This window comes from Haplochromis burtoni, unplaced genomic scaffold (genome assembly GCF_018398535.1).
Source record: "Haplochromis burtoni strain Fernald_Lab_line unplaced genomic scaffold, NCSU_Asbu1 Contig_11, whole genome shotgun sequence".
Taxonomy (NCBI): Eukaryota; Metazoa; Chordata; class Actinopteri; order Cichliformes; family Cichlidae; genus Haplochromis; species Haplochromis burtoni.
The window spans coordinates 3,002,756-3,024,980 of record NW_024582372.1 but is presented as its reverse complement, the minus strand read 5'-3'; the positions used below and the strand labels follow the sequence as shown (position 1 = coordinate 3,024,980).

General features: G+C 40.2%; 1 protein-coding gene across 2 annotated transcripts; it reads left to right on the top strand.

Moving 5' to 3' along the window:
* The first annotated feature begins 1,047 nt into the window (after positions 1 to 1,047).
* Positions 1,048 to 20,864, top strand: fam120b (family with sequence similarity 120B). Of its 2 annotated transcripts, XM_005915091.3 has the most exons (15): positions 1,050 to 1,248; positions 1,538 to 1,660; positions 3,582 to 3,772; positions 3,945 to 4,078; positions 4,170 to 4,292; positions 4,396 to 4,587; positions 6,071 to 6,335; positions 6,423 to 6,606; positions 7,569 to 7,670; positions 8,083 to 8,255; positions 9,914 to 10,006; positions 14,597 to 14,803; positions 14,994 to 15,141; positions 20,070 to 20,352; positions 20,426 to 20,864. In XM_005915091.3, the coding sequence occupies exons 2-15, from the start codon at positions 1,540 to 1,542 to the stop codon at positions 20,454 to 20,456; spliced, it is 2,247 nt and encodes a 748-aa protein (XP_005915153.1). In that variant the 5' UTR covers positions 1,050 to 1,248; positions 1,538 to 1,539; the 3' UTR covers positions 20,457 to 20,864. The 2 variants fall into 2 exon arrangements, with proteins under 2 accessions (XP_042069920.1, XP_005915153.1); XM_042213986.1 differs by having other exon boundaries at positions 1,048 to 1,660.
* The last annotated feature ends 1,361 nt before the right edge of the window (positions 20,865 to 22,225 follow it).

Below are 22,225 nucleotides of genomic sequence, written 5' to 3'. Positions count from 1 at the left end.
CAGTGATGTAGTATTATTATCTGTGATGTTTGTCTGGAGGCATTCATATCGACACCTTGAGTTACAGGTCATAAACATAGACCTAAACTAAACCCTTGCAATGCTGAGAGTTTAAAATGTAGCACGTTTCTTCAAACCCACAGTTAGCAGATGTTGCCCTTATAAAACTTTCAAAGATTGTAGAAAAACAGTACAAAGACATATTAGAACACAGAAACTGTGTGTTACAAGTTCTCACACGTAAACATTTGATCATTTTTGTGCTCTTCTATGAAAGTAAACATCTTACATTTTGGGTTTTGGTATGCTGACCCATTCAGGGAACATCACTTTTTGTTTTTGGTCAACTAATGTATATAAATTAACTGTAATGAAGCACTGAGACATTTTCATGTAATTCAGTCTAAAAAAATATATCTTATCATTTGACTTGTCCTGTAATCTGTTGAAATGCTTAAAAGATAAAAAAAAAAAAAAGCTCAGGAATTCTGAACAATAATCTGCAGCAAAAAGCTACAGACTTAAAACAAAAAAACGAATAAATAAATGAATAAATAAAAAGGTCATTTTAGCTCCAGGTGCATTTGGGAAAGGTGCCCAGAGCCTGTAGGCCAAGTTCTGGGTGACATCAAAATGCCTTCACAAGCCCAAAGGTCATAACTCTCGAGTGGGTGATTGGAAATGAAAGTGGGCAGATTTACAACACAGCTCCTCCCTCCTTGAAGATTAGGTTTTGGGGTTTTTTTCTGGAAAGCGTAGATTATTGTCCTCTCAGTCCACAGAGCATCTGGCTGTAGAGCGACAGATGCTGACAGCTGCACTGACGGCCAGCATATGTCCCCTCCTTTTATTCCTGCTCTGGTCACACAATGGAGTGGAAGGTACCGGGGGCGCTTTGTGTGGAGAAGGTAGACCTAATGGCTTTCAGCAAAAGACTGCCCACTCTCCAGGAGAGCAATTAGCCCTCCTCTTATCCTGCGCTGGAGTGAAGTCTTACGAGCCCACACAAACACAAAGGCTCATTCTCATTCATGACATTCAGGATGTTCGCTAGTAAGAAGCGCCGTGCCACGTTTTTATTTTTTTTTTGTCTCTGCTCACTCTTTTGTTTTAATGAATACGTGCGAGTACGTGCGTTTTGTTTTGTAACGTGATGACGCCACGCGTAGATTATAGGAAATAGTTTGAATTTACACCAAGTAAACACAGCAGGGACCAATGCTGCTCAGTGTCCAGCGACATTTCAAAGTGAGTTTTTTTTTCTCCTTTTTTTGCCATGTGAAGCGATACTAGAGTAGTTGTAGTAGCATTTGCTGTGACGTATCATCCGTGATACGAGTTTGTTGGCAACGGCACGAAACGGGGCTAAAAGCGAAGCTAACAGTTAGCATTCGTGTCAGTTCTCATTAAAATCAACTCCCCACAGTGACGGTGTTACACCAAAACAGATCCACCCGATTAAAAGTTAAAGTACACGCTATTTGGAAAGACGTGAAATGCTTCCTCCCGTAGCTCCCTGTGTGTTTCTGCTCAATAGGAATGGGCGTGAAGGGTCTACAGTACTTCATGGACCGCTGCTGTCCAGAAGCCTGTGTGACGGTGAACCTGAGAGAGATGGCCAGACAGCAGCAGGCCTCCGCAACCGCACCTCACACCAGCAGTTGAGTTTATTTCTGTGTGCAGCCAGTGTGACAGTGGCTCTGTGTCATTCATGAAATGCTAATATTAGCAGACTCCCCCAGAAGCTCCAGCTTTCTCCACTGGTGTGCATGATTATGTAAAGTAATGTGAGGAAACGGCTTTTCAGCTCTCAGCTTTTCAGATGTGTGTACAATATTTGGCTTTATTAACCTGTTAAAGCAGTGGTTCTCTATTTAAGGATGCAAATTTTTTTGGAGTAGAGCAAAGGTGGAAGATCCAAACACAGATTTCAGAGACAGACTTGAAAAGAAAAAAACGAACCCTTTATTATGGCTGATAAAGTCCAAAAGCAGAGGAAAAACAGAGTCCTGACATCCAGGCAACCGAATTGAAAATGACAAGAGACCAGCGAAACGCACACAAAGACAGCAGTAGGATACAACATAGTTTAACTGAAATACAAGGGGTATAAATAGAGACAGAACAAACTGTGGGATAACAAGGAGATTGGAAACAGGTGGGTAACAAGAAACAGGTTAAACATATCAATGAGACAGTGAAAGTAAAACCAAATATAAGACACATTGGACAAGAGACAACCAAAAACAAACCAACCCAAAACTGGAATAACATAATAATAATGAGCCTATAATAAGCCATAATCACCCTAACTCAGAGATGGAGACTTAACAAATCCAGGAAGACACAAGGAAATCCAGGCTAGTTAAAAACACAAGTGGGCCATGGATGACCAAAATGGAGCAAGTCTCAGAATAGAGATCGAGGGGTATAAAAGTCAGTTCCCTACAAAATAGTGCAACCATTCTTGGAAGATCCCTTGGTCTTCTGTTATAAAATTCCACCATTGTGTCTGCTCTTATATTTGAGTCAATTTAAAGGAGATGTTTATCCAAATGATCAAAGCCAATGGCAGCTGCAAGGAAAACTGTAATTAAAAACTGACTAAGGACTGAAACACCCACAAGACAGTGATTGAGGAAAAAAGTCATAATAACTTTAATTATTAAAATAAGCCAACTTGCTCCAACATTGCTGGCTTGGAAATGTTCCTATGATTATACATAGAGAGATTTTCTTTTAGCTTTTGGCTGAAGGAAATAGTTTGTTCTGGCTTTTGCCTAATCGTCAGTTTTTAATGTTCTTAATGTTTAAAAAAAGCAAAATAAAACATCTATTTAAAAAACTAACAAAAATCTGTGGCTTGTAAACGAGACAGAGAGAACACTACAACAACATAGGTGGTGGACAGGTGTGTGCAGTTTAATGAAAGTACTGCTTCAGCAATGCACAAATAAATACTGTTTACACCTGTTCAGTCTTTATTTCAGGGCGTGACATGGTAGTAACAATAGTTATTATCATGCTTGTACTTACAGATGTATTTGAAAATGTGTAGTAAAAATTATGGCCTACTGACAGAAAAAATATTTAACTTAATTTGAAGTACATGTTTTCCTAACAGTAATTTTAATAGTATAGTATTAGTTGTGATATTTTTAGCTGTTTTCTGGTGGTAGTCATATGTACACCTTTGCTTACTAGTCATAACAACAGACCTAAACAAAGGCCATGCAATGCTAGGAGTTTAAAAGGTAGCACTTTTCTTTAAACCCATACTTAGTATATGCTATGCCTTTAAGCATGTTTATTCGGTGGATTGTAACACAGTACAGTGTAGTTGGTGGAAGCTAAAACAGTGCTTTTAATGGCATTTCTAAAACTTACAGAACAGGACATGTTCATGTTCCTTTGAAAATATCTTATGACTTTTATATGCTTCTACTTTATTTTCCCATATTGGTTTATTGTACTACTATGTGTATACCCACATCAGCAAGAACCAAGGCAGACAGGTGATCATTGTCTGGGTTATCATGCAGGTCTGCTGTATGTTACATTTTGATTTCACTTACTTGCAGACCCCACACTTGTTGTGGATGGTATGGCCTGCTTGTGCCACTGGTATTCATGTAAGGACTGGGCATGTGGGGGCCAGTGGAGGGAGTACTTGGATATCCTAAAGAGATGGGTTGAGGCATTTACGTCTGCAGGCATCCGACTGGTCTTTTTCTTTGATGGAGTAGTGGAGGAGCAGAAGAGGCAAGAGTGGGTGAGAACATAACCTTAATAAATAACACCTTGGCAGGTTTCTACATACCTCAAATTGTCAGTGGTACAAGGGGTAGCTAAGTCACAAAATGTGCTACAAAAACATCATAAAAATTTTTATATTGGTCTCTTATTTTTGCATGACTACAAAAAACCTTGGTTCTCGTCTACAGGTGAAGAGGAGACGCAGAGTGAACGGGAAGATTTCAAAGATATTTTGTCACATAAAAGAGCATGGAGATCAGCCGGGTAGAGAGCTTTTTTGTCTGCCCTCAGGATTGGCGTCATTCACACCCTTTGCTCTCCGGTCTGTTTGCAAGACAGGACAGAATATATGCACCATAATTATAAAGCCAGTAATTCTAGTTCTTATACATTTGTTTTGTTTTGTTTTACAGGTCATTAGGTCAGGAAGTGTTTTGCTCAGTGCGGGAGGCAGACTATGAGATTGCCAGCTATGCTCGCCAGCATGGCAGCATGGGCATTCTGGGAGAGGATTCAGACTTCATCATATATGACAGGTTTGTAAAATCAATCTCATAATTGCAGATTAACTTAATTTTATTGACAAATGTGATCAAACTGTCTGATTGGAACATTTTGTTTTAACCCTTATCTCTAAAGTGCCCCTTATTTGTCTGTGGCAAAGCTGCGGATAAACAGCCTCACCACTGTCATGTACGACCGACAGAGGCTCTGCCTAACCATTGGACTGGCTGTTACCCAGCTACCACTGCTGGCCTGTCTCCTGGGTAATGATGTGGTGTCAGAGGAGAAGATGCGTGATGTCAGGAACAATGCGATGGCAGCTTACAGGTGCATATCTGCATCCGTATTGAATAGAATTAATAGAACATTGGATTTTTCAGTCTTATTTACTACTAAATCAAAGCTATATTTGTTGCTGGCTACATTTAGTTACATAATATACCCTTTTTATGTTAAAGAGTTCCTTGACTTCATTCTCTAAGCTTTTCTTTGACAGATTTTTTTTCAGTGTCTGTTTAAAAAATACACACTTATTAAAAATAATAGTAAGTGTGAAACCTGTGGACTTTGAGATCATAAGCATGTTTAAGTTTGTTTTTCCAACACCTCAGCCCTGCACTTAAATGCAAGTTCAGCCCACTCAGGTTATCTTTTCCTTATCTTGCTTCACTTACCCTAACATCAGCAATCAGGCTAAAGTGACACATGAAAGTGGTAATCCCAAGGTTTCCTAACTTATCTTTGAGCATGTTCACGTGAAAGGGATGGACTTAGCTCCCCTCTAATGTATAAGCCTAGAGGGAGCAGAGTGACTGATTATACAAAGGATAAAAATATAATTTGATAAAAATATTAAGAGCAAAAGAGCTTCAGTAAAAAAAAAAAAAGTGCTCTAAAAATGTATGTGGGCTTTATGTATTATGGTCAGGGAAACTGGAAGAGTCTGTCTGGTCTGTTCGAGGCCAGGAAGGAAAGCCGGAAAAATGCAGTCTGTGTGAATGAATGCACTTATCAGTATCACAGGACTATCATTAACACACGGCTCAGCAACTCTGGCAGGTTTCGGTTGGATGATGCAACTAGAAGAGCAAATATGAAAAAAGAATGCATGCATAGACTTACTTTACAGTCATATTTGATGTTCGGCACACAGTTATGAACAGTTGTCCAAAATTGATCTAAAATTTCATCCAGCCAACTGTGAAATAAAAAAAGGAATAACATGTGGGAAAACCGTGAGTGGTGATGCTATTTTCAACAGAACTTGTTGTTCAGTATTTCATATCTTACTGTCAGCTTAACATGCTTCAAAGCAGGTTAGGTCTGCTGCATTAAGTTACCATGGTGAGCCACCTTGGTAACCCTAGAAACGTGACGTTGAACCTGAAGTTACCTCAATAAGCCTGTGGTGATAGATCTTTTAGAGCGGTGGTCCCCAGGTTGTGGAATGCTCTCCCTCATTACGTTGCCTTGATTGTGTTTATTCTTTTAAAAAGCAGCTTAAGACTCATTTATTTAGATTGGCTTTTAATTAGATTTGTGCTGTTTGTTTTATTATTAATGTATTTTATGTATTTCTGTTTTATATTACTGTGAAGCACTTTGTGGTTTTTATCCTGTGAAAAGTGCTATATAAATAAATTGATTTGATTTGATTTAAGCCCAAATCCTTCTTTATTATACAGAACTCAGATCAACATGCGGTACCAACCCATCACTCTTTATTTTTGTCTGCAAAGAAAAACACTCATCTTGTTTGCGTTTGTCAATGAGCCAAAATAGTTAAAATTCTTCATTTTATTGTTCCCAGGAAAAACAGTCCTGCACCACATTATGGTGCTCCGCAGGGGCAGGTGGTGCTAGCAGTGTCCCAACTTGTGAGCTCTCTGTGGAGTACAGAGGACGAGGAAGCTGAATTGGTTCCACAGTCTCTGAATCTCTCGACTCCTCGTAGAGAGCTACTGGAGAAAGGTGTTTGCTTATACACACTACCTGGACAGAAACGTCCCGAGCTGTGTGAAATCTCCTCACTTCCCTCTGCTTTTGAAAAATATGTTGGTCCAGAAATCCTAAAGGTATGTTATAGTCATATATGTGATTTTGTTCTTTAGAGCTCCCTGCAGACTGGAATAAATGTTTCTTTACTGTGTGGTTTTCCACAGGCATGTAGAGAGAAGCATGCAGCAGCAGAGGGTTTCATGGTTTACACTGTCTTGTGTGTGGGTGTCACTGAGTGTAGCAACACTCTGGAGGATGAGGAGGACACCGAGTTAGTGCCTCAAGCCCTCGTCTACAAGCCCTGCAGACAACTCATCTATGGTCTCCTCCTTCTGCTTGGTCACAATGGTAAAACAGTTAATACATAAGACAATGAGAACAGAAGCATACACGAATGAAAAAAGTCAGCAAGAAATGCCAAAAACTACAGTTTTTCTAGTGGTGAAATGAGTCTGACTCCAACAGCAATTTAATCCCCATAGACTCCAGTGTTAAAATACCCAGAAAAAACAACATATTATTATCCTATTAGAACTATGCAATGAGTTAGTTATTTATTATAATCATTTGGATTTTGCCTAAAAGGTTACAGGGATACTCACTTTGGCTAAGAGGCCTGTTGATAGCCAGTAGGTGTCTATCAGGTCTTATTTTCCCAACTCACCGAGCTGGAACTTTCCATTCATATTTGTACCTTTGGTCTTTTTTTTTTGATCAATTAAATGTAATTATCTGATAAATATGGCCTGCTTAGTAATACAGAGGCCCAACTTTTATTTTGAAGACAAACTGCCTTTGTTTCGTGGTTAGTTTGCAAGCATTTGCAGTCGGCAATTTCAGCATTCACCACTGTTGACGTCTTCCATGCAAACTGTGGGCAAGTGCAGCAATCTGCTAGTGACTAAAGCAATCAAAAGGAGGTTTTTGGTGCAGCACCCTTTTTGTAACGGATTTCACCTGCCAGTCAGGATATACACTTAGCAACCAGTTACCAGGGGGTTACCGATTGGTTTCTAAGTCTGTTGAGGTCTCATTTAACATTAATCAACAGACATCTGGGTCTGAGTGATTTCACAGTGGCTTTGTCTGTCTTCATATATAGTCTGTGGTAGACGCATGTAGATTCTGGCAACATCAAAAATATATCTTCAGTGGAGAGGCAAAAGGATTACGAACCGTGCAGACACACACACGTCAGCGGAGTTTGTGCCGTTAGTTTTTATGTAAAGTGAGGAGAATGATGATGTTCTTTGCAGGAAATCAAGTAAATCTAATCCAAGCATAACCCTGACAATGTTGTGCTTTTTCAGGAAGGATTGTGGACCCTCCAGCAATCAGGGAATGGTTTGTCTTCCCCGGAAACCCTTTGAAGGAACCTGATATCGTCCACCCTCTCCCAGTCAGCCTGCCCTGTACTGTACCTGCTGTTTTTCATATACTTATCTCTGTATCTTTGGACACAAAATAAAACACGATTTCAGTACAGTTACACCACCAATACAAGATTTTATTTGATTTATTTTTTTAATCCCTGAGATGATAAAACGACAACTATGTCCATGATTCTTGGTTTATGCACTATAGGACTAAATTGCTCCCAAATAAGCAGCAACCAAATGAGTCCTGTGGTTATAAGTGATTGTTTCCTGGGAATTATGTTTTCTCTGTAATTAAAATCATTGTAGACTAACCCTGAGGCACCAGCGGCTTTAAGACTCACGTTGAAAAGCTGGCTCTGGTTACGTTTAACACATGAAAGAGATATTGTGCCATATTTTTCCATCTAAAATCCATAGTATTTTTCTCTTTTGCTCGAATCTGTAGGTGATCAACCCAGTCTGGACTTGTTATGGTTCAGCACGGGTCCTGACGTGGCTGCTCTTCGCCTGACAGCCTTCTTCACAATTTTTGGCTGTCCTGAGTTTTCGGAGCTGCATGGAGTTATTGAAGACTCTCTCCTGGCTGCTCTCTGCCTGGTCACATATTTAGTCCTACAGGTAGTGTAGATGCGTTTATCTGGTAGCGATCAGAGAATGAAAATAGTTAATTAAGTTAATTAAAGTTATTTAAAGAGAAAAAAAGCAGAAATATTTGTATGATTCTCTGGGAAAAGGATGTGATTTAATTATTAATGAATCAATAGCAAATGTAACTTATTTTTATTTGCAAATAGGAAAAAATCGAGGTGCTTTTTGTTTGTTACACATGTTTTACAGTCTTCTCTGGTGTCATGTTGATCGATTCTGCCGCACAAAACATAAAAATAATATTAACAGCTGTACTTTACAAATGATTGCATCTGCAGCATGATTGGTCTTTCCTCTTTTGGTTGTTATTGGTCAGGGCGCATGTTTGGCTTGGGCTCCGGTTAAGCTGTTAGATGAAAGGGGATGATACCTACAGCTGGCGGTTCATGTAAACAAAGAAATGAAAGACAAAATATGTTTGATGACAGTTTAACGTACGAGTCAGCTTTTGATTTGGGATTTACATCTATAACACGTACACAACAATTATTCTGCTCTTTTGTCACCGTGTGATGTAAAGTCAAACATCGCTTGTTGATGGCTTGACGGTAACCATTATCATTCACTGGGGGCCCAGTTTAGACACAGACACCGGCCTTTGTAACTTCAGCTCTTACGTCAACAAGTCCTGATAACCATCCAGGGGCTTTGAATAACTCAGGAGACAATTCTCAAACCACCTCAGAACTCGTATTACTGTATTTTGATTGTAAATCTAAGAGTGTATCAATCTGAGCTGCTTTTGATCCTGTTGTAATGCCCTGTGATCACTAATTCGTATGTGAAAGAAGCCGAGATTTGTGCTTTTGGTTTGGGTATTTTGCATTGACGTCTTCTGACTGAGCTTTAACACAACATTGGATCGCGTGACAGGATAACCGTGTGTGCGTCATGTTATAGAAGCGAAACATAAATTATACCTTTTATTAACTCTTTTTCAGAGACACTTGAATCACTTATTAATGCGTTTCTAACAAAGATACATTTTCAAAGAAAAGCTCAGATGTCTTGTTTTTGCGTAACATGTTATTTGCTGTCTTTAAAGTATGCTTAGAGTACTGCTTTCTTTTTTCTTTTCTAATACATTTAACACACGCCAACTGAAAAACACCAAAAGTTCGGTCATAGATTTAGTCTTATTTAGATCGGAGTAACTGTTTCCTCATGTTTGCCCCACCTGGAGAGACAGAGCTGAATGCTTTAATACTAAAATCGACAGGCAGCCTTTCAGACTGGTTTTCAGTCAGGCGCTGGCTGGCTGGCAGGCAGTGATTTAAATGAATGAAGGCCCTGACAGACAGGACAGTAGCTTGTTAGATGGAGGCTAGACGAGCAGATGATTAAAGATGAGCAGACGGCATGACAGACAATAGTAGCTGTTGTCTGATCACTGCAGCATTCACATTCCCCTCTCGCTCTTCTATTTAAATAACTTCAGGGTTTGTTTGTTTTGTACACACAACTGGGCAGCCTTGTCTCTGTAGCCGCCATTGTTTCTTTTTGTGTTGACTTGTTGCACAGCGAGCAGACAAAACAGACTGACCCACAAAGAAGACACACTGGGATGTGATTGAACTGACTAACCACGTATTTTCCCTTGTGTGTTTGGTTTGTGCGCATGTTTTCAGGTACAAACTTTATCTCTAGAAGACGTGGATTCCTACCTGAGTCAAGCTGTGTGTCTGAGACTGAAATCCTCTCAGGAGCTTCAACAGATCGAGGTCTGTCACAAACGCATTTAGATCATTTGTAAAAGATGCTTTTGATATTTTATAGTTGTTTTCAGATTTTCACCCCCACGTTTTTTTAACGGTGAAACCAAACATTGTGTATCCCGCTGCAAGAAGACAATGTTCGCTGACGTTTACAGTAAACAAAGTCCTCTTGGGGTAAACACAGCTCTGAAAATGTTTCCATTAATAGAAAGTGAAGAGAAAGTGGAGAGAAAACATAAATAAGCTGCTGATTGACGGTCTTTCCAAGAAAGCATACAACAATCTTGAAAAAATAAGCTGTTATGATAAACTGCAGGGTGTTTTTTGTTGTTGGAAATAGAAATTTTGAACCTTATTTTTAAAATCCGGTCATCAGGAATGTCTTAAAAGCGCACACACACTGGTGGATATTTATTCTTTTTCACATTTTCTGTGCAATTAAATTTATATAAAATGTTTATACTTGCTTAGCTAACAATTTAATTGTCCAGGATTTTTAAAGTTTACTTTCATTGTTTAGTTTTGAAACTATAAAAACCACTCAGTTTGGGCAGCTTTATTTTTTTGCATTTTAATTGGAAGGCTTGCAGAGTAGATGGAGGAAACGCATGAAAAGAGGTCCACAGCATAGCACAGAGGACATTGTGGTTAGGTAGTATGAACCTGACCCACAAAGGTCACACCAGAAACACTTTCATTTTTAAAATCCTCTCCCTGATTCTCATTTACACAGGATCGTCTTAAGATCAAAACTTGGTTTTCAAATACTAGCATCCCCAAAGCAGCATCATTATGCAGAAATTAAAGAAAACTGAACCTATTATTGCTAATTTCCAGCTCCTTGCTCTCCACAGCACCAGAGTCAAAATAATCCATGCCTGTCTTGGATTAGGCCTGGGTTCAGCCCCTGTGTCTGAAGTACATAAGAATATCCCCTCTCTTTGACATCATACAGAGCCAAAGCATTCAGAGCAGTGTGAAGTGTGAGGTTTTAGCTCACAGGGATTATTTGTACACACACTCACATCATCGTTCGAAACTTTAGGCATGTTTAAGTCCAGCATCCACCATTGAAATTTTATAAATACACTATATGGATAAAAGTAATGGGCCACTTACACATTACACCTACATGAGCTTTATGGCATCCTATTCTAAATCCATAGGCATCAGTATGGAGTTTATCCCAGTATGGAGTTTATCCAATTTTGCAACTCTTACATCTTCCGCTCTTTTGGAAAGGCTTTCTGCAAGATTTTGGAGTGTGTCTGTGGGAATTTTCCCCATTCAAACAGAAGAAAATTGATTAGGTCAGACAATGGTGTTGGACGAGAGGTCCTGCTCGTAATATCTGTTCTACTAAAGGTGTTCAGTGGGACATGCAGCTGGAAACCCATGCCATGAAGCTCCCGCTGCACAGTTGTTGTGCTGATGTTAATGCAAGATGACAGACGGTCAGACACAAGAATGACAAATCACTCTGTTCAAGGGTATTTTTCCTTGACTCTTCTTGTCAAATTTATTGTTTAAAGAGTTTTCTTATTGTTTATTAGAAATATCCACCATTGTAACAATGAGTACATGGCTTATTGCACAGGAAAAGCAAAATAGTTTAAATTTAAATTTGAGATGATTAAGAACGATACATTTTTAGAACAGATTGGTATAAAAACAGAGTGAACCAAAGTCCTCATCAGACATGTATTAACAAGGCAGTGGATACTGCTACTTTATAATTTCAGTCTTCAGTGAAGGGGCATCGTGGGACTTGTGAGTTCTCTCAGATGCGAGCTGCCTCTTTGTAGCCCCATTTATTTTTACTGCTTAATTACCATACTTATGTCTAGTAATTTGTATTTGTGCTGCTCATCTGTTTTCTACACAATAATTAGGGCTGGGCGTTGATTTGAATATGTCGTATGGGAGAGGTTCAGAGCTGCAGGAGGGGTTTTAACTGAGTGACTAGTGTACGGATTAAATATGCACATAAACACAAACAGACAAATTGTTATTGATGTGCGTATGGTATTCATTTCTGCAAGTTCATATCTGTGTGTGTGTGTTTGCACAGTTTACAGACAGCTACAGATTCACATACATCACACATCAGAGCAGGAAGTAAAAATCACAAAGATTTTCTTTATTAAAAGATTAATTTATGAGAGAGAAGTGTCTGTTTGTGAAAAAGTGTCACCCAGTGTGTGTGTAGGAGAGAGGGGCTGTGGGTCATAGGTTTTTGGATGCGTTGGTTGTGTTGCAACATTCCTCCCCATGGGACAGTGATTTTGGCGTGTGTGTTTGTGTGTGCGACAGAGAGTAAGCTGGCGACAGTCGCCTGTCTGTCCTGGCTGACGCTCACCACATGGAGCTATTTACACCATGCACACTCCGCCCCACTGGACACACACATGCACACACACATTTCTGTCTTTGTCTCTCTGTCTTTTGTGTGTGTGTGTGTTCTCACGTTCTTATCCTTTTTGCACTCGACCACTCTTTCTCTCTCCCTCGTGTTGCTCTGTATCTCTTTTCTGTCTTTGTGTCTGTGTGTGCCTTCAGGCTTGTGTGTCTGTCCAGTGTTTCATTGTTTTCAGAAGGTGAAGCTGTGTTTGACTGGAAGCAGGTGGCAGGCAGGGATGAGTGTATGTGTGTGTCTGTGTACACGTAATCACTGTTATCAGTGCTATCTGAGGGACAGGTGAGAGCAGACACACACACAGAACATCTGCCTGCTGTTACAATCAGCTTGTGCTCCACTTCTTCATCCTCCTCTTATTCTTTATTCTTCTCCCGCAGTTTGTTTTTGTTCTCTCAGTTACACAAAACAGCTGTAAGATATATTATAATTTTGCTAGATTTTTTTTATTATTTACTCAGGAGAAACTTATCTTTATTAGGGCATTTACAGCACCGTGCAAAAGTCTTGAGTGCCTCATTTATTGATGTTTTGCTTCCAAGGAGACAGACTTTCTAGAATTTTTATTAAGTGGTGTTACAAAGTTTCCCTTTGTCCAGCCCTCTGGTTGTTTCCAGAGGAATGGCTTTTATTTTGTTTTCAATGACCTACGAATGATTCAAGCATAAGAAGTTGTGCAACTCAAAGGATGAACCAATGTGTCTACACACAGAAGACAACTGACCAAAAAAACAAGTTTTAATAGTATCTTTAGCCACTTTGATACCAACAGGCTGTCATAAAAAACATAATTTATTCCAGTTTGTTATGGGTTTTTCTTTTTTTAAAATAACACATAACAGTTTGAAAGTCATAAAAATCATCAATAAGCTGATTCCCAAAGAGCTGCTAACAGAAAAGTTGGCATATCTGAGCCTGATGTGCAAAAAAATTGAGGAAACCACACAAGAAATTGCTGCAGTATCGTAAATGACCTGAGGTATGATCCATCAGCTGATCCATCTAGTGTCTACTGAAGGATCACCAGAAATGACTTGATGCATGCTTGGTGGAGCATGCAACTTCCAGATGAACTGAATCAGATTTCTCGGATTTCATCACAAATGATCTCAGTGGAAGTGTGGCTGTCAAGAAGCATTTCTTAAGGAAGGAAAGAAAGAAAGGCTGGGGCATGCCCGGCGTTTAAACATTATTGATGCAGTGTGGGCTCATCCTGACTGAAAAGGGCAGCCAAAATCCAAAAAAGGAGCTTTGAATGTCCTTCATAAAGCCCGGAGACTTGGCTGCACCTATTTCCCAATTTTCTGGCTAAATATAAAGAAATGAGGGAAGGGTGAAGACTTTTGAAAAGTAAATGGGGAGATTTACTCTTGTTTGCTGCAGTATAAGAGCAGGTTCACTCTGAGATATCTTTCCGGTTTTCATTTTACTTTGTTCATCCTCATCATTCAAAATGTCCTCAAGCATAGTTATATCCAGAAAAAAAAATGTAATTATGGTCTTAGTTTAAAAGCCAATTTGAGTCCAACTAAGCAAAGAAGTTTCACCATCACATGCAGCCAACAAATAGGAAGATATACAGAGATGCTTCACTGTCATCTGGCAGTGAGCACGAGGAAACCAAGTGAAGTAACAGTGAAGTGGGTGGCCTGAGGAGTAATTTAATCTTCTGATTTATGAGTCAGTGCAGAGCAGATATGTTTGTGCAAATTGGGGTTGGGAGACAACAATGTTCAGGAATTTGTTGCGGACGGTGACGCTAAACACATTGAAGGAACAGATGGCTCTGTGCAGCAGGACTTTTAAATCTGCTGCAGTTCAGAAAAGACACTAATGCGACAATCAGTGCTGCAGTTGATCTCAGTTTATATTTATCTATTGATGTTAGCAGCATTTGACAGTCAAAGAGCGATTAAAAGCTCTTAAATACTAGACAGGTGATTTTTGCATTTAAAAAGGGAAATAATCAACATCAAAGAAGTCTCTCTTTGTGCTGAAAAAAAATCTTCTCCTACATGTGGTAAGCTCAAACCCAACCCACTGGCAGGATTGTAAAGAGTTGTGTTTGTGTCGTCGGTATCTATTAGGTGACTGACAATGGCCTGTAGCAAAATATTTGATTTTACTGTAAAGAAGTTACACAGTCTAAATATACAACCAAATGATTTTTTTGTTTTCAGCTGCCTTTGTTTTCGAGTCGTGCGGTGCAGTTGGGATCTCTGTACGTCCGAGGGCTGAGCCACCTGCTGGGTGCTAACTGTGCCAGCGGCTGCCCGCTGCCCAGCGCTGCTCTAATGCCCTGGCACAGCTTCGATGGAAGGCTGTTCCACTCAAAGTACCTGCTGGCTCACAGCGGCACAGAGAAAACTGAGCTGCTGGACCACGATGTGAGTGGAGATGGGACAAGAAAAATGGGGCATTTATGAATCTGTCAAGACTTCAGAGGGAGAAAGAAGTGACTTCTTATTCCAGCTAGTCTGGTTTTGCTTCTGTTTATTAATTCAAACGAATGTCTTTGGTAGTGATAAGTAAATTAATCTGTGGGTGTGTAATCTTACGTTTGTCTCTTTCTCCCAGTCGTCCAGCCTGTCTCTGTTCCTCCAGTTAAGGGAGAAACTTACAGAAACTTGCAACAAGAAAGGCAGAGTCCTGCAGTCCAGACCCAACGCACCACGGTCACGTCCTAAAACCACAACACAAACCGGATACAGACACAGACACTCGGGTGAGACACACACACACTTGATACCTGCTTTTATCTGATTATCTCTGTACATGTGAATACTGGCTCGTCACTTAAAGTTTCCATTAACTCTTTCTCTTCTTTAGGACCTTTTGGTACAAAGTTTCCCTGTAAACACGTTGCTTAATTTGTCTGAAGCATAAAAAAATATATGAATATGCGTTCTGCATGTTCAGATGATGATGATGGTTTAAGTTGCTTTGTCTCTTTTTGTGCTGGTCTGTGGTATTAGTATTTCTTAACACTTTAGCTTTATTTGTCAGCTTTCCAAACACTTAGTCTGCTCTGAAAGCGATAATCGAAGAGTTAAAATCACACGGAAATGCGCACTTGGCCTTGTTCTGTGCTGTCATATCACAGCAGAATACAAACTGTAGAAAGTACACTGATGTTGGTAGCGCTGGCTCACAGGACAGCTGATGTGGTGTGCACATTTAAACGCGAGATCCAGAAAGTCGTTCCAAAATATTTATTATGACAATGATGATTTAGTAGATTTAACAGATGAGTGCATGCATGATTTTCTCAACACATTCAAATAACAACAAAAAAATTTACAATTAAGGACCAAACCAAGTCACAGTGCTTTCATGCTACTGAAAGGACTGAAGAGATTAGAATGTCAACTTACGTCACTAATGCATCCACCATCATAGGATTTCTATTTATTTAAAGTTAATATAGAGCTCTCGTACTACTATACATTTAAGTCAGGAAATATCTATTTACATTGCATGGCAATCAGATTTAATGTTAAACAGTCTTCTTAACTTACAGGTTCTTTGTTCTCAGTCTTTTGGTTAGGAGGTTAAAGGCCTACCAGGCCAAAGGGGTGGAGTTGTGCTGTGTGCTGGTGTAGAGAAGTTGATTTTAACACAAATGGAGCTTACTGTGCCTTTCCTTGTTTGTGCATCAAACATGGGATTCTACTGTCAACATACGCATAAGTAATGCCCCTGGGCTGACAGCTCATTATAAAAGAGAGCAGGTATCCTCAATATGATCATCTCATCTCTGGATGTGAGCACAAAAGCACTTTTACATCTGCTGTTTAAACCTTGTGTTAATGAGGGGCAGCCAATCAGAAGAGAGTTAGGTTAAAGGTAGAAGCGCTAAAGTGGTTTCAGTGAGAGCTGAGAAGCTACGCTGAGATACAGTACAAAATAATTTAAGGCTGTTTAAATTGCTTCTCTAGACAGTCCTGGGATAGAAATGTGGGGAAATAAATTATTGTAATAAGTCGTCGACTTTTTTTGCCCTTACCATTCACTTTGTGTGTGTTGTTTTCGTGCTGTATAATTTTGCTCCCATTTGATCCATGACTCTTTGGAAAAAGATGTTTGATCTAAAGACCATCCTAAATGAGGATCAGAAAGAGAAAACCCTTCTGACTGAATGTTACAGTGTTTCTGGTGTGCTCTGGTAACCTCGTGGTTCAGATGCATACCATTTAACCATAATGTCCTCTGTGCTATGCTGGGGACCTTTGTTGCACATCAGACCAATTTTCTTTTCATGTGTTTCCCGTATCTGCATCTACTCTGGAAACAAAACAAAAAAGAAAAGAAAAGAAAGAAGCCCCAAAAAGAGATGCCACGATGTCTCTATTATTTTTTACGCTTCAGTTGTTTTTATATTTTAAGCTAATCACTGTCCAAAAGTATCGAGTGCTGAAGAGGCCCCTAGTGATCCGATGGGTGCAATCTGTCTGCGAGCTCACATGAAAAACTAATAAAAAATCCTCCTGGAGCTGAACAGAGAAGCATCATTTTAATCTGACAGTTGATCTGCGGTTGTAGTTCTTTGGGGCCCTCATGGAACCACATTACCCAGAGGGCCATGCTGTAATGAGCTCCATGTGTGCTGCGGCCTCATCACATACCGCCGTGCTCATTTGCACGCACACACACACACGCTTGGATCCGAGACTTGCTTTGTCAGTGCACTAGTAATAGTGGGTTTCTGTTTATAGGCTGGGAGAGCTCTATTTTAAGACTCACAACAACTGATTACAGACTCCTCTCGTCTGTCTCTCCCCTCTTTCTGCTCCCCTTCCCCTCGGTTGTTCCCCTCTGTTTTACTTTTTCTATTCAACATCTTAACTTCTATCAGTGGGGTAATTTTCTTCCAGCTTCCAGACTCTTCAAAACCCTTTGCTGTTTCTTGAACCTTTTTACACGCCTCCTGTTTTGTCATGAAGGAGCATTAATGCATCGTTATACGACGGTCTTGACTGCAGTGTGCAGGCTCTAGGCCAACTTCACCTCTTGCCTGGAGTTTGCAGACCCCATCACAAAAGCCAACTTAGCGGGAGCTTATGAAATATGAACCCACAGTTTCTCTTCAACCCTGTGACTTATAAACCTTTTGCGACCGTTGCGCTGCATGCCATGTTGGCGCAGATCCTCCAGTTTGCGCCGAACTGTCTGCTTTCTGCCCAAGTCAACCCTTGTGGGTCTCATGAGGATGTTTCTGGTTTTATAGATGGAAGGCTATACACTCTTTATACCTCAGTGTTTCATTTCTGCCAGACACAGACACTGATCATTACTACAGAGCTGTGGGGAAATGAGTGTGAGTGTGAGTGTGTGTGTGTGAGCCGCAGAGAGAGCATGCATGTGCGTGAGAGTAGCGGTGGCGCTATGTGGTATCGTTGAGGACCCGGGTTTGGTTTTTGTTTGAATCAGGCCTGATGTTTAGTCTCCTCAGCAAATATCTCCTCAGCCCGCCTGCCCTCGCAATTACAGTGAATCCAGTGTAGCTCCTCTTCCACGTCTCTCCAGCTTATATCTGTTCAAAAAGACAAGATGTAATTGTAAACAACCTTATTTTCATGCATTCTTATCAGAGCTACACATATTCGCAATAAAATATTTACCCTAACTTCTAATGTTTCCCTTCTTTAGCTCCTCCTTTTTTCTGCAAGACATAAAACACCTTTAAAAAGATTGTGGTCCTTGTGGCCTTGCTGACGCATTACTCTCGTGCTCATGGCATGTGTTACATACTCTTTTTCTGCACCTTCACATTCAGGCACTGGATGGATGTGAAGATGGCGGTCTGATTTAGCCAAATGCGCCGCTCCCGTTTGGTAAACTCTAAAGTTGGACTTGATGTTTTATTTTGAGCACTTTGTAATTGGCATAAAACGTTCCACATCTGTCAGAGTTTCTTAAGTGTATGGCAAGTCCCAGGCTTCTGTGAATCCAACAATAGATTTTAGTGGCAGCTGAACACGCCCAGAGAAACTGTTCCTGCCAGCAGATCAATTTCATAATCAGTCGTGCAGCAATAAAAAGCTGCTCCGGGGATGTTTTGTTATTTGTAAGGAAAGCTGTATAAACTCTCAGTGCGATGAAAGTATTCTGTCCTATCATAATTCGGCTGTCGACACAGTTAATGCAAACTTGATGATTGTGTGCGTCCTGCCTGAAATTGTTAATTTTTGCTGTTTTGTGGGCTGTTGTCACATAATTGTGGGAAGACTTGAAAGGCAAGATGGATATCTGTGTATGTTTGAGAGAGGACGAGACGAATGTTGATACAGTTCGAACTGATTAACATTTACATTTAAGACTGCGGATTTCAAGCATTAGTCAAAGTTATTATCATTTACTGGTTTCAGTAAAGTCCTATCACAGACTCTAAATAAACTCTTATTAAAACACAGAATGTATATAAAAGATCGTCGTCTCTGGATCTGAAAAAAAAAAGCCGTTCCCAAGGAGCTCCTCCTCTCAGTCTAATTGTTTAGAAGTCCACAAGTAAATGGCCCTCCTCCTCATGACACTTTCCTCATGAGTTTATGGTCTCAATAAACTCTTTTAAAGTATTTTTAGTACAACATGATGTTTCTTTTGTGGTCCCATTTATTTATATGTTTTATTTGAGAGTTTTTTTCTCTTTTATGTGATAGAACAGTGGCGATTAGACAGGAAAACTGGGAGAGGGGGAAGACATGCAGTCAGACTCAAAAGCTTTTGGCTGCTTTCAGCCTTGCGGTACATGCTCACCTGCTTCACCAGGTGAGTTAAGCTGGTGCCCAAATTGTCATCCTAATTTAAATAAATGTCAGGTGGCAGGTGCAGACTGGACGTCACTTTGACGGTGGCGTAAGGATAATTATGGTCTGCTTTCAATTTGGCACAGATAGCCTTAGGATATCTGGAGAACTTGGGCTTGTCTTGTAATCTGGATAACTTTCATTCCAGGCTCAGTTGAGTTGCTTTATATCTGCCAGTATCAAAGAGAACCATGTTATTAAAAATGAAGTATCATGCTAATGTAGCTCATATAATATTCTAATAAAAATATTTTTTGTACATCTTTTGTACAGTCATGGAGTCATAAAGACTCTCTGGACCTTTCTTCACTCTTATTTTAAGCTCTCATTCATTTGCTAAAAACACACAACTTACTGATTTCTAAACTATTTTCTACACTAGACTTCCAATCACATCATTTAAGTGATTGCTTTAATCATATAGAGACAATCTGATATGGTGATTGCCTCCCAAAACACATGGTTAGCCTGAGTGACCCAGGGTGGAGTCAGATTTCCAGCCTGCTACCATATAAGAAAGTTGGACATCAGCAGCTGAAATGTGCACCTCAGTGCTTCAAAAGAGTACATCATGTCACTGTGGGCTCATCTATTTTTTGGATACAGTCTGTGAATTATAAAATGAGGTAAACGGCAACTGTTCTCGAATTCGTCAAAACAACATAAAAGGTGATAAAATGCCAGAGTTTTGTTAATGCCCTCACGTGACCAAGAATCACTCGAAGCAATTTAATGAATTAATAACTCGCACGTCCAAATCTCTGGACTGAATGTGTCTAAAACCTGTTTGCTGCATTTTTGGATGTTACAGAAGCACGGTGTACGGAGATTTGTGTCTTACCCTCAGGTTGGGCTCCCAGTGGTGGTACGTGTTGGAGGGAAAGAGAGGAGACGACGGGTGGCCATTGGCGTGGACGGGGACGGAGGGAGCGAGAGGAAGAAATGGAAGCTCGAAGAGAATATGAAAGCACAGACGGGCCGTGGGCGAGAGGAGGACACAGCGAAGGAGGTCGTCATTTTCACTCATTTTATCCTGACGACCACGATCGAGGAAATCAGAACACAAGACGCCCTCCGAAGCCCAGAGGTCGAGCGTATAACAACAGAGGGAAATACCAGCTGGCTCCGAGGTAGCAGCAGAATATGGCACAAAAATGTCAGTTTACAGTTTCCTCTTCTCTAACTCATCTCCTCTCCTCTCAGATGGCCGCAACCTCCAGCTCCAGGAACATAACTCGACAAGGATTAGAGGGGAGGACTTTGGCAGTTAAGAGGATGGGAAAGACACGGTGAAAGAAGAGGAGGAATCTAATTTCTCTGAACAAACTGCTTAGTGAATGAGCTGTCAGGAGTATTTGTCCAAAGGATGCAGGAGGTAAATGAATGGGGATTTAGAGAGGGAGGAATGAAGAGGTTTGGAATGTGTCTGACGTTTCATTTGTCAGTTTCGTCCGTCACCAGCCTCGGCTTAATCTCAGGAAAACCTGTTTTACTATTACACAAAATGAACAGCATGAAGCCATCAAACAAGCAGTAAATGAGACGCTTCCATCTTACATCTGAGAGGTGGATTAACAGGTAACCCTTGAGGCTGTTTTTATGTCTTATCTCAAACAATAAAAAGGCGAAGATCTTAAAAGCTGTTTGTGTACAGTGCCTTAATCCTTTCAAAGGAATGGGATTAACTAGAGAAACAGTAATACTGGTATCAAATATCAAATGAGATGGGACATCAGTGGCACACTGCTTCATACAGTTCAGTAATGGGATACCATAGGTGAGGTGTGAGAAACAAAGCGAGGCCACTGGAGAGCCTGTTTTTAAGACACACGCACTTCTGTTGGTTTGCTCTAATGGAGAAATACGGAAAACTCTTGGAGAAGCTTTCAGAAAGTGCGCTGTAGCAAAGCAAAGGTCTTGACAGTCGTGTGATTCTTTAATCAGATTTAAATTTCTCTTAATGCCAGCACGGTTTTCCAGTTTTAGACCTTGTGTACATAGGATTTAACAAATGACCTGTGAACATGAACCTGCAATTTGTTCTAAAGATCTCAGGGCTGCTGGTGCTCCTCTGAGACATCACTGCACCGTGGTGAAGCTGACCTCTCAGGGCTTATTCGCACCACTTAGAAACAGCTTAAAGTATTTTCCCACTCAGTGAGAATACCATCATCAGTACTGAGTGTGTGCAGATCAAATTGCTGTTGCATCTGTGAAGTTGTTGAGGAATGTATAGTCAGCTTGCCCACCTTCCTGTAGGACCATAATTGTTGTAAAACCCAGCAGAGAGGAAAAGGATGCAGAGAAAGTTCCCCAGGCCTGAGTGCTCTCATTCCTGTGTGTGCGCATTCATGTGCTCATAAGCAGATCATAAAAGAAGCGTGACATTAGTCAGTAAATGGAAAAAAATAGAAGGAAATCAAAGTATAGATACAAAAGCTCAATCCATTTCATATTCAGATCACTACTGTGAACGGTGTGTTTTAAAGGAACCGACTGACGGTAATAAAGGTGCGATAAATTGTGCTACCTTGTTGTAAAGCCTGTGGGACATATGGGTCAAAGATTATGTGTGCATACACAAGAAACCTTAGTCAAGGTTTCAAAACCTTTGGGTCTTGCATGTGGGCTAGATCGGAGATGTCAAACACAAGGCCCGGGGGCCAGAACTGGCCCGGCACAGAGATCAATCTGGCCCACTGAACAATATAAATCTTGTGAATTTAACTTTATTTTAGTAGGTTTTACATCTTTTCCTCCCTCGTAGCCATCTTTCACTACACCAAAGAAATTAAGTAATAGATAAACGATTAAATGACAGAACAAAACCTTTTCTTTTTTTAATATCTACCATGGAAATGTATGTTTTTTTTGCAATGTGTTCCAAGTTGGGGGGGAAAAAAGCTATTTTCTGTGAATTAAAAACTTTCAGCTTTATAATTGCAGAACAGTCCGGGAAATGAGCTACTAGAAATAATGCTAATAATGTAATTTCACACATTC